General features: G+C 42.0%; 1 protein-coding gene across 1 annotated transcript in view; it reads left to right on the plus strand.

Annotated features, from left to right (window-relative positions):
• LOC106636937 (lachesin) overlaps nt 1-12936 on the plus strand; it is a 168353-nt gene that overhangs the window by 130794 nt on the left and 24623 nt on the right. The window contains exons 6-7 of the mRNA XM_089593077.1: nt 8736-8953; nt 10159-10234. Of these exons, the coding sequence (XP_089449203.1) occupies nt 8736-8953; nt 10159-10234 (294 nt within the window). The remainder of the gene's footprint in view (nt 1-8735; nt 8954-10158; nt 10235-12936) is intronic.

The raw sequence follows: 12936 nt of genomic DNA on the forward strand, positions 1-12936 counted from the left end.
TCAAAGGAATCACTTTGGCCTTTTATCCTCACAACAAAACCAAACAAGTAACCAGCGGATCGCTCGCAACGGTATACAGAAATCAGTAAACTACAGAGAATGGAAATACCATGTCCGTCCGTTCGTACCCGTAATCGCGGGAAGCTATACTGAATCGGCGTCAAATTCTATCTCCCTCCGGACGACTATCATCCGTAATACATTTCGGAAGCCCGATTTGGTACACCGAGGGCTAAAGGGAATATATACGCACCCATCGGGGGCCTCGATCGTGCGCGCAACTACACACGCATCCGCGAGCTATGTACTGCCCGCGGGTGCGACATAACTCGCGCGCCGGCCCATTCCGAGTGACAAAATGGCTCGATCGGCCGGCAATAGATTCTCCCCATTTCCCCTTGCCATCTTTTATTCGACCGTATACACGTACACCAATAAGTCTTCAGCCTATAAAAAAGGCTTTAACTGCTGTAATCGAGGGTATTAATAACCCGGTTGTGACGGCATTTATGCACAAGCGTGGGTGAGATCAACGGACTGAAATGTCGACACTTAAAATTGGAATTTGTTTTCATGCAGTTGAAAGAATAAGAATCATGTTTTACGGTTGAACGGGTAAGCGGAGCGGTTAATTGAAATTTTTATCAGTGCAGAACTGGAAGAATCAGGCGCTTTTCAATGCAGGTACCTTTAACTTGTATCCTCCCTGCAGCATCGATATGATTATCTCAGCACCTTCTGTGCAAGATATAACGTTTATGTTTTTATTTTTCAACGAATGTAATATCAAACTGTAAACTATTATTTTCTTTAAAATCAATGTAAGACTTTACTCAATAAAGTATGCCAATATGGGCCTAGTTTCCCAAAAATGGCTCAATCAACAAAAAAAAAAAAAAAAAAAAAAAAAGACAAAGATTGAGTTTACGGATGCACAGGCAGTATCGTCTAATCGACGACAATGAGGTTCATCAAACCGATAGCCCGTTAACTAAGTTGGACAGATCCGAGCCTCCATTTGAGTTTATATATATATGCAGGTAGAGGCTTGGGTCATTCCGTAACTGCGACAAGTTTTGGATTTCTAAGATTTGATCACTCCTGCGGTCGTGTTTGCACAATACATGAAGCGCAATCACCTCGGTACACACGCACACGCCACCTGCGAACTTGGATAGTGTCCACATAGGGTAGACAGCATGAAAAGCTTTGACGTGGAGGTATATTAGTGTGTACATATATATACACGGCCACGTCGAGTCTGGCGAGGCCACGGGCGTTATGGATCGATATTCATCTTCCAATTTCCCCCTCCCTGATTCCTCAAAATACCATGAACGACCACCACCAGCATCACCCATACTGCCACTGTTGGGAAAGTTTTGGCCTTACGCCATCGACGCGCACGTGCTCCGATAGCAGTTTCACGATGGAGCCAAAGGGTCAAGCGTCGTCACACAGACTCCCTCCCTCTCTCTCGTTCTGCCCTACGCGACAACTTGACTGAAAGAGTTATATATATATATATATAGGTATGGGGGACGGAAGTGGTGGAGAAGGGCGGCGCCCTATACGTGGTATTGCTCTTCTTGATCTTTTTAGCTCTCGCAACTGCTGCCGCTACTGCTGTTGGATAGTAATGGCAGCAGCTATCGGCGAATTTTCCGTGGTGCTTTCGATATCTCTGTATGTGTGTAATACGTGTGGTCGTGTGTACACATTCGGAGGGGGAGAACGGCTTGGGCCTGCACCGAAGACGGTTTTTCATTCTCGTCGGTTTTTCCTTGCACCCGAGTTCGGCAAAGTTTATCGCTTTGGCTGCTGGCACGGATTCGAGCTGATTAGAAATCATTGCAACTTTATATATATATACACACATGTATACGTATTAAAGAAAGTTGCGGGAAAACGAGTTTGGACGAGGGATGAGTTCCGAATGGCTTGTGGAATGGACAGTTTTCTTGGAGGCCCGCTCGTACGAGGGAATCGACCTTATTGCAGTGCGAGGTGCACAGGGTTAATCCATTAATACTAAAGTTTTTTTGTAGTGCAATCTTATTTTGGTAAAAATACTGTTCTTCTAGATCTTCATCCCCTCTATTCGGGAAAGAAAAGACGGGAAAAATACACAGTGGGAAAAATTAACAACGATACGTCGAAGTAAAGAAAGCAAAAAATTAGAAAAATGTGAAACAAGCATAAAGAGGATACACGATGCAGATAAGCAAAAATCATTTCAAGATTAGAAAACCAAGACAAGAGACAAACTAAACATCTTAGAAAAAAATAACATGGCCACAAGAGCCAATTTTCTTCGCAATTACTGTATGAAATGTTGTAAGTAGGATAGATAAGGTAGTATATGTACTAAAGTAGTAAAGATTACTGAGAATGAACACATACGTGAATGGTGAACGTCATCTCAATATCACAAAACGAGGATATTTTTTATATTGAATTTGATATTAAAAGTGGGGAATACCAAGCTGAAAGTAAAGTGTTTATAAACACACGTGAGCGTGTCAGAAATTAGAGGATAAAATTTGCGAAGCCTTGAGAGCTGAGAGCCAAGCTCGCGTTTGCCAAAGTTTGTACTCCATTTGGATTCTACGTGAAATTCTGTTTAATGTACATACATGCGTGGGAGCATATCCGTGCCGTTGAGAAATTTAAAAATCTCCATAAAAGTCAAAGCTCTAATTACTTTAATCGCATTATGTTTTTAACAAAACGAATCATGCTTCTCAAGCATTGCAAGTACCCAAATAAATTACTATCCCAAAGAATATTTTTAATTACAAAAATGGTAACAAACTGTGCATGACAAAAATGTGCACGATTCTTGTGTGCACTGGGCATAGTCTGCCAAAGCACGTAGCTAACGTTTCGATTACACGGGTCAAAAAAAAAAAATGGCAAAACAATCGTGGAGCTGAAACGCAATTAAACGCTAATCTATTTCAATCAAGTCGTGGCTCTTCCTTTGCCCGCTATAAATTAGTTCTTAAGCTTACATCACCTTCTTCTCGTACTTCTCTTTTACCTTTTTTTCAACCCTTCAACATTTAGAAGCATCGTAGGTAGCTCTTATGTGTTTTTTTTTCCTCATTTTTTACATGGATTTACGCGTCATCAAATCCAAAGCGTCGCCTCTAACCACATTTTTTATAAGAAGAAAAAAAAAAAAAAAAAATGGTAATAAGCAACAACGTCCTTTTCGCTTTGTGCCTACCTTTTATTTTCTGTTTTCTTGCCCTTGCCCTAAACAAGTCAAAGCAGCTGAAAGCTTGCAAAGAAACGACTTGGTAATATTCGTCCACCTTCCCTCGGGATACCCACTCTCTCTCTTTTGCATTACAGCACTCCATGTAGGTGTACCTTTCATGTCTTTGCTAACTCTATTTTGACGTGCCTCTCTTTTTCCTTTGAATATTTATTTTCATTTATAATCGACGCGATGTTTTTTCCACATGTAGGTAGTTCCCTTCAAATACACCTCTACTCAGTAACCCATGGGATGTGTCTAGAACTAGAACAGCAAATTCAATTTTAATTTTCTCTAGTAAGATTTTTCAAATTAATTTGCACCTACAAAGAAAATCATATCTCGTTATTACACTTACTTCTTCTACCATGTAAATTTCAATTCAGAGAAATAACTTTTAAGAGCTAAATTGTTTTGGCATGCATGTTACAAAAACGGCCCTCGAAAATTAATAATAATTGTGGAATGGGTGTACAAAAAGAAAATGATGGAGTATAGTCCAAAGAAGGAGGAATCCTCAGAATGTCGTGCAAATTAAAAAAAGACAGCAGGTAGCAGTTGGTTGGCACAAAGCAAGAATGCTCTTAATAATGACTTATAACACTCGTGCGACGTCGCTTATAGCTTTGGCCAATATTGGTTACGTCGGAATAATTATATTACCAGAGAAACGAGCTCTCGCTATCAAGGCGCACTAAAACTCTAACCACGGCAATAACCAAGTTTGTCTTGTAGTTATTTTTAATCGGAACACTTGTATGAAAATTACTTTGATTTTGTTATTAGAAAAATTACAGTAAACACCAAATCAACGCTTCTATTCAAAGTACAAAATCCAACGTCCACAATCTGGAACACATGGAGCTCATCCCCTACATTGGTGTGAATAAATCATTGCTCGTATCCTTGAATGTTGATCAAAAAGTGTATATCTTATTTATAAAAATCTCCCGTAATACACAGGAATTAGTCAAATCCATAATGGTATTCCGTACCTGCACTTTTGATCGGTTGCCTCTAATTATTTCTCATCTATTACAAAGTGGCGAAAAGCTGCCTTAAATACCAATCGTCCCAAAGCTCATTGCTCCAGGGCACTGCATGAAAACGCCAATGCCAGCGTTTGGGTCAAGCTCTGGGAGGTCAGCGAGCTTGCACGTGCATGTTTTAACAATAACTTGCTCGTGCCTTTGAACTATTCCAAAAACCATTTAATGCCCTCGCAACAGTGCACGTAGCCGGGATTGGTTGTTTGGCTCACATATTCTGTGATTCTAATGTTATTTTTCAGTTGTTGCCACGGTCCAAGCTTGTGCTCGTATGCATATAAACGTATCTTCAAAGAAGGGTGGTTTTTCCTAATTGCACGATGAAACACATTTTGCGCATTTCTCATCTAATATTACAAATCTTCTGTACGTGCATGTAAGAGAGCGTACACATCATTTGTTTGCTGATTTATTCGTGTGCTTGTACATTTCAAATAAGTGTGTTCCATACTATGATTTATTCGAGAAATATTTACCCTGAAAATCATATCGTGTCAATATACTTCAGTTTTACCATGTCGATATTTATCACTCATTGTCATTTCATTTTTTGATGAGGAAAACAAATGAAAAAATTCGTGAGAAAATATTGAACGTGGCATTTACAACTATGAAGTCCAAAGAAAAACAATCGTGAAAGAATGAATAAATAATGGACAATCGTACATTACAGAATATCATTGATGTACTCCCTATAGTCGTAAGGACACGTTCACGGCAGTACTTTTTCTTTCCCTCCCGGCTGGATATTAGCTCAGAGTCGCTGAAAAAATTGGCTTGGACTTATGAATTTCAGAGTCGAACTTTTCACTTATACTCGCACACGGGCACGCACGTGCGAGGGATGTATAAAAAGAGTACATTTTCTCACCACGAGAACGCGAGAGGTAGATGGTATTAAAATTCCAACGGAATTCCCGGCAGACAGGAAACGTTGAAAGTTTGAGCTAATCGTCGTAGTCGTAGGTACACGCAGGCAGTATGTATGTATACATACACCTCGACACTGCCTCCCATACGAGGGTGAATTCGAGCGAGTGTATTAACTATTTGATCGCTCTGGCTGTCTGCTACTGAAATCACTTAATCTTTGAAAGCACCGAAATCAGTGTTGTAGGTGCAGCATGTCTGAATTACCGATAAATACATCGAAGGCTCAGAGTTACTTTTGGTGACCTACCACTGAGCTTTGAACTATTTTATTTACTTTATAAGAGACTTGCGTAAAATTTGGATATCGATCTGATTTCTTTCAACTTCAATGAATTGAAAGTATCTAAAAAGGTACGAAATTTTCAGCAAAACTAATATAAGCGTCGAGAAATGTGTGTAAAAAATTTGAGACCGATTTACCACGTCGTTATTGAAATATTCTCGTCAAAAAATCACTCTTTCAACATTGGAGCAATGGTGTAAATATTACATAGCCCCATTGTTTTAAAAAGTATAACTTACCCCATATTTATAAATAATTAAAAAACTACTGAAAACTACCTCAGACAGTAAAGTAACATATAATTTTTTGAGAATTTTTTACCACACAGTTTTAAAGCAATAGTAATCAAAAAAGTGCTCTTCGTTTGATTTTTAAAGATAACCAAGTAAGTATCGCGTATGTGGCAACGGCATATTGTCATATGAGTACAAGTAGATATATGTATATGTTTATGTGCTTATGTTACATGCAAAGGCATTCACATTTCTCTCTGATATTACGAATACGGGATGATGTATGAACATAACATTAGTACTGTATATCTATGTATACGATTGACTTATATATTGGGAAACAACTACCTTAATACTATTTGCGTATGTTGCCGTCTGTCAAGTGTTATCAATTTCTCGTAAATCCAGTCAAAGTCCATTTTATTTATTGGAAGTTTAATTAATTTATTTTATACGGCTACCCCTTGTAAAATAACCATTTTGGAAAAAAAGAGTGTGATCCAAGTTGTAACCAGTTATAATCAATAGTTTATTCACTTTTCACTGTTCCCCAGACAGTATTTATCCATTTAAACCTCTATGTAAACTAAATTATTGAGGCTAGCGATTTCCCACTTGTGTTTTTCCATTTCTTTTCTGGAGAAATCGATGTATGTAAACCGATGAAATCATCAATAGTCATGTGGATCAATATCAATGTTTCAAGACAACTCTTGGTGCTTTCATATTCGTAAAACTAATATGAGCAAGAAACCTAGTATGGGCGAAATTCTTATTTATAATGGAACTATTATTGTAATCCGAGTAACCTCGATGTGTTCCAAAATCCATTTTATGATCTACAGTTACAAACGATTCCCGTCCAAACATCACATTACCATCTCGTTCTAGTAGCCGAGTAAAAGTGCGCTTTGCAAAAGTTTTATTCAAGCGTAAAACCAAAAATTCAGCTTTTCTCCTGTTCTTCGACCCATTATGTTCCCTACGATAGTTCGGATGACGAAAAGGAAAAAATCACCATTCAAGCGTCGATTTGCAATTGTACGGCTGAGCTATCCCCGACTGGCGTTCACGTGCAAATCAAAACGCCCCGAGCCGTAGGTACACGTGATAAATTTAAGAGTCCCCGTCGTCAGTATGTCACCACTCTGCACCTGCAAAAGTGTCTCGCGCGCACAAAGCGAGCAATTGCCGAGGCGGGCTCTACTTCGCTCGGAATTACCCAAGAGAGCGTACCTGTACCTCCACATGGTGTTTAACTTATCCGGCTGAATTAACTTTCGCCCCCCCCCCCCACACCCCTCCCCCATTGTTTCCCACAATTCAGCGCCTGAATTGTCGCCCGCCAACGGTTACCTTCGTCATCGCCCGTTTTGTCCTGCGGTGAATTTTCAACAAAGCCCCGCTGGGTATATTGGGTACACTTCTTCTTTTCTCCTTTGACTTCTTAGTAGGTATGTATGTACCTTGCCACTATTATAGCCGAGTAACGTCACGAAATTCCGTTCAAATGCAACGAGTAGCTGTACATCGTTGACAGACTGGGTGTTGGCTAACGAAGCGTAAGATCGAATCGCAGCTCGGGATAACGAGATCAGCCCTGTGGATGTCATCCTGACGATGTATTAGTATTGGCTTCTGTCTTACTCCAGAGGGTTGACTCCTATGGTCTGAGTTTGGAAGAAATCTCGTCTCGATCGACCCACCGAGCCGGCTCCATAGCATTGGGCTTTGTTATCTTCGATAAGGTTGCTACGAATCCACAAGGGGGTACAAACGATATGGCCGTCTAAAAAGTCAAATTCTCCCATATTGTATACCCTGTTGATTTCCTCCACCTCAGCTGCTCCAAGAATCTGGAAGTCCAGGTTTACTTGTTCTTTCGGTGGAGCAAGTTGATCGAAAAAAGATCGGTTGCTTCGACACCTCACACGCGCGCGCCATTCTCGAGATTTCTATTGATTCTCCTTCCCCAGATGGCAAGAGGATCCTGCAAAAAAGAGGAGAAATCGTCTCGGATGGGTCCTAAGTCAATGCCGGCACGTCGTCGTAGTCGTTCTCGCAATAAGAACTCCGTCACCCGATATCTTTCCTTTCGTCTCTCCCTCCCTCGAGTCGTGCTTCATTCTCGGCTGTTTTGCATTTTAAGAAGGTGTCGGGTCCCCCTTTGCTTCATCCGAGACGGGCGCTCTGCCCTCCTCTCTTTTTTTCTCTTCTGCTGCCGTGCACGCCCATCGTCCTCGGGACTGTGAAAACGAAAAGGCAGATTTGGTATACGAACAACGACAAGCCACTTTATTTTGTCCTCCCGAATTTACATGAATCTCGAAATCTCGAGGTTTCGGAAAAATAATAATACCATCCCGATATCCCTGGGAATTAACTACTCTGCCATATAACGGATTTGAAAAAGAGATATGGGTACTTTTTCCAAATAGCAAATACGAGTTACGCCGTGGATCGTTTGTTTCGTCTTATCCAAACAAGAATCGCGAGTGGCTAAGTTTTCGATTGCGTCCCCTTCCTCTTCTTTTTCTTTTCCTCGGCATATACATAATATATCATCCTGCGTAAGTCAATACACAAGTTAGGCCACGCATAGTTGTGTTGTTACGATTTTATGGCTCGTCTAGCTGGGAATTACCTACTTCACAAATTGTGTCTTTATCCGATGAAACGGACACAAAAATATTTTTAACATCATTTACAGGAGTCATATAGTACATCATTTGTACTTCCACGATATCTTTATAGTAAGGAGAACAATGACCAAAAGGGTTGGCAATTAATAAAGACATTTATTGTCCTTCAGCGTATTATACGTAGGTATCGTCGATAGTGACATTCATGAGTCCATTAATTACTCCCTCAACCTTTCCCCCACTCGCGCAAAAGCTTGCACGTCGGCCCCGTCCCCGCAATAGCCCCTATACATATATATCGGCTAATCCTCGATGCATTCGTGGTTTCAGTTCCCCCGATGCTGTGGATACCGCATCAGCTGGTCGGCGTACCGCTGGGCTATACCATCACCCTCGAGTGTCACACGGAGGCTCATCCGACGTCCTTAAATTACTGGACGAAGGACGACGGTGTGATGATCCACCAGAGCGACCAATACAGGGTCATGTCGACGCCCGAGAAGCCATCGTACAAGACAAACATGACGTTAACGATCGTCAATGTCCAGGTGAGCCCCGTTGCTCTTGTTATTAAATAAGTTTTTTTTTTTTTTTTTTTTTTTTTTCACATTTGAGTAGAGAAACAAAGAGTATCCTCTTAAACTGAATCAGTTACTATTTTACCGAGGCCAACAGTTGATAAAATCAATTACTGATACATTTGCTAATAGTACATACGCAGATTTTGCAGTAAAAGTGACTTTCTGGGCTTTTATTATGTTTTGTAACAGCTTATCGTAATGAGATTGATTATCATAGCTTACTCTAAGTGAAATCTCACTGATTCACAAGTTGATATTCACTGATTAAAATGCATGGTTAAATTTAAGTTACTATAAATCAATAAAATGCCGGTCACTCAAAATCAGCGATAGAATCAAAATTCTGCATCAGTTGCGATTTACCGAAAAATGAGTGAATATTCGCTAAAAAGTAAAAAAACATTTTAATCACCGCTAGTCTCAATTTTTCATCAACTCACCACACAAGCGTATCGTACCGATGCAAATATCCCGTGTATATTGTCGACCATCGATTTACTTTTCCGGCAAGTGCGCACCGAGAAAATCGGGTTTCAATGTAAACAGCACGACTCGAGCATCCATTACTGATCAAGACCGCATGCCAAAATAAAAAAAATAAAATAAAAAAAATCGGGTCGAAACAATGGATGCTGAAAGTCCTCTCGTGCGTCTTACAGTCCCCCGCTGCTCGAACACGGCGAAAAATTACGAAACGGCGGCAGCAGGAATGCTTTTACTCGTAATAGCTTCGCGGGCCGGTAGCTTTCCGTAGCGACACGAGAAAAATATATTCACGTTCGGGGGGTGGACGCGAAGCGGGCAACTTTAAACCCGCGAGGGAAAAAAGGGTCAACAGCCGGGGCACAAAGGCGAAATAAATGTAGCGCGCCGAAACGATCGCAATTCGCGAAAACTTGTCCGGCGACTCTGCCGCGCATCCCCGAGAACTCGCGGGCGCTTAACGACCAGCCGTAAAGCCACCGTGCCGCGTATACACACACGTTGCTATCGATTTCCCCGAAGCCCGGCTTTTTTTTTACCCCACGTACATCCTCTGTTTTTTTTTTTGCTCGTCCCCGGCGGAGTGGTGGTAAAGCCCTCAAACGACAGTTCACCGATACACATGCACCCCCGATTTCGAATGCCGCGAGTTTAATTGGGCACCTCTGCTTTTTTGTCCTCTCTTTCAGCAAGCGGATTACGGAATGTACAAGTGCGTGGCGAAGAACCCGAGAGGCGAGACCGAGGGAACGATTCGGCTCTACAGTGAGTACATTTTTACAATTGTCTTTCTATGCATTTTGTGACAAAAGGGGATGAATCTCTTACTTTTTTTGGGGGAGGGGGGGGAGTGGAGGTTTTTTTGAATTCATCGAGGTGAAGTAAAAAGGTGACGCGAAAACAGGACTGTGAGATGTGCTTACACATACGTATGGGTGCGTATACGAAAATGATCGTCCCTCGATTTCTAAAGTCTTCCCACGTATATATGACGATCAAAAGTGGTGTACCGCGACTAATGTCGTTGAAAACGTTTTCCCAATGACCCACTATTAATTAGTACAGGCTTAATGAAAGAAGAAAAAGGATCGCAGACCACACGGGTACGTCCAACACGACGACCCGGCCAGAAGAATAAAAGGATCCCAAGGTATATATGTATACACTGTGAGTCACAAACAACGCACACACGGACACTTGGTCGAGCAAACGTGTGACGGGCACGTGGGTGTGGAGAGGAAAGCTTCGGTCTTTGCTTTTCCCGTCCCGGCCGTCCATTAGCACGCATCGGTTTTTCGCATTAGCTTCATTCAAATGAACCGGTCGTTTAGCATAAAAGGGCCTGCGCCATTGGACGAAGAAAAAAAAAAAAAAGGAAAAAGGTCCGTCCATGTCTGTCGAGTAGGGGAAAAACGCTCTTCCGCGTCCCTCACGTTTGACACGAGGAAATGGCCAGCAGCCATCCGATCCGATCTTTGTGCGCTCTCTCTCTCTCCTTCTCTCTCTCGTTGACGCGTGCGAATTTTCAAAGAGCGATTTTACGTACTGGGTGTACCTTCAACATTCGAGAAAGGATTTTTTTTTCCTTTTCATACACACATCAATTGCTGCGCGTTTTTTATAAGAGAATTTTCAAAGTAGTCGTGCCTTTTTTCAACAATTTTACGGGGTTCACGGTCGAGTGGCTACCTCCGAGCTTGATTTGGTTTTCACTACGGACGTTCAATTAAATGATCAAAAGCCTATCCCGACCGCGATTGGAAAAACAAAAGTTGGAAGAACCAAGTCGATTCCTATATAATCACTGACGAAGGAGCATTTCGTTGGATCCCGAAGCGAGTGATGCAAAATCGTCCCGCTCCCAATCGACATGGAAATTTCTCCCCCCACCCTGAGTCAGCCCTAACACTCGCAAGCGAAACAATTAATCCGCGCGTTGCTTGCGCATCCAAGGGAATTCCAATGAACCGTGTACAATAACTCCTCTTCGCTGTGCAAATAAGATACTGGAGACCACGAGCGCAATAAGACGTGGAAAAAGCCTTTTTTATTCACTTCACCCCCACCAAGAGAGGGTGTACCCTCTCTCTCTCTCAAGGTAAAAAGAAGGAGGTTCCATGCAGAGACAAAAGTACGTGGCCCATCAGACAGCGAAAAAGGGTCGCCGGGGTGGGGGTGACTTTTTCTCCTGGAATTAAGTGGTAGCAGTCAGAGATATGTCAGGCGAGTTTTATTAAGCGGCACAAAAAAGAGATTTGTCGTTGCCGGCCGTCCCGCGGACGGGGGTGGGGGAGAGTAGATTCAAGACCCCCGAAAAAAAAGAAAGAAATAGAGGTAGAAGCACCACTCGGCGTCCAAAACGCGTTTTGTGTACGGGACACGAGGGGGTGGGGGGAAAGTAGTGAGAGAGACGGGGGGTTGGAAACGAAACTGGCGTGCTCGCGGAGATATGAATTTATGATTAAGGAAAGCGCTTGAGGCCCTTTCCCCCTTCCCTTTTATTTCTCGATATTACGTCCCACCACAAACAACGCCCTTGTCCCTTTGTCTCCTCTCTTTCCGTCTCGTTGGCAGTCCATCTCGCTCGCCGCTTAAATCTCGCCTAATTTATGCTATCCTGGTTTTCCGAGCGCGACGCAAAACGCTCACCTCCCCCCGCCTCCCGTGCCTTTGGTAACGAGCACCATCGCCCGGCAACGACAATATCCCATTCAATCCGCCGTTTGTGCTTCGAGATGTCGTCTCTCTTGCGGGTAACACAACGCAACCGAGCATCCTCGGGTCTCTCTTTCTCTCTAAATGTATATTTGTATCGTATCTGCACGGCACATTTGTCACTTGGACGATTTAATTATCGACGGAGAGGCTCAAACAACTCGAAAGGCTGGCAAAGCTCGCTGTTTACGTTTGCTCGCTGCTGTGAGACTTTCTCCAGCTTTGCGCAGCGACTGCTGTCGTCTCTGATTGCGGCAATTTACTGTAAGGAGGACTTGAAATTTTTCAAAGCAACTCTCTATGGCTTGGCTTTGTTGTGTTTTTTATTTGCGAGGTTGCAATTAGTTTTGCACCAGTGGATCTCGTCATTTGAAGAATCACGCAGAAAAATATGGACGGCTGGGCCTTTTTTTATGAATGATTTTCACTTACGGAGTTAATTAAACTTTGTTGTGTGTATATGGCTGCAACTGATAACGGTTTTACACGTTAAACGTTAATCGTGGGTTGATCGATAGTAGAAATATACTTTTATCGTTGGAATTTTTTTTTTTTTTTTAATTGTAATGAACAGTCACTTTTTACAAAAAACAAGTTACTACGAATTTTTTATTTAGTAATTTGTTCTGGAATGTATCAGGTAACAGATTTAGCTGTTTCCGGACGACACACACAAAAGTTGTACTTCATCGAGATCTGCAAATTTTTCTCTGACCTCGGCAGTAAAAAGACTAGGAATGTTCTTCCCTTCA

This window comes from Copidosoma floridanum, unplaced genomic scaffold, assembly GCF_036245765.1.
Source record: "Copidosoma floridanum isolate Cflo_tuat_1 unplaced genomic scaffold, Cflo_Japanese_pri ptg000019l, whole genome shotgun sequence".
NCBI lineage: Eukaryota > Metazoa > Arthropoda > Insecta > Hymenoptera > Encyrtidae > Copidosoma > Copidosoma floridanum.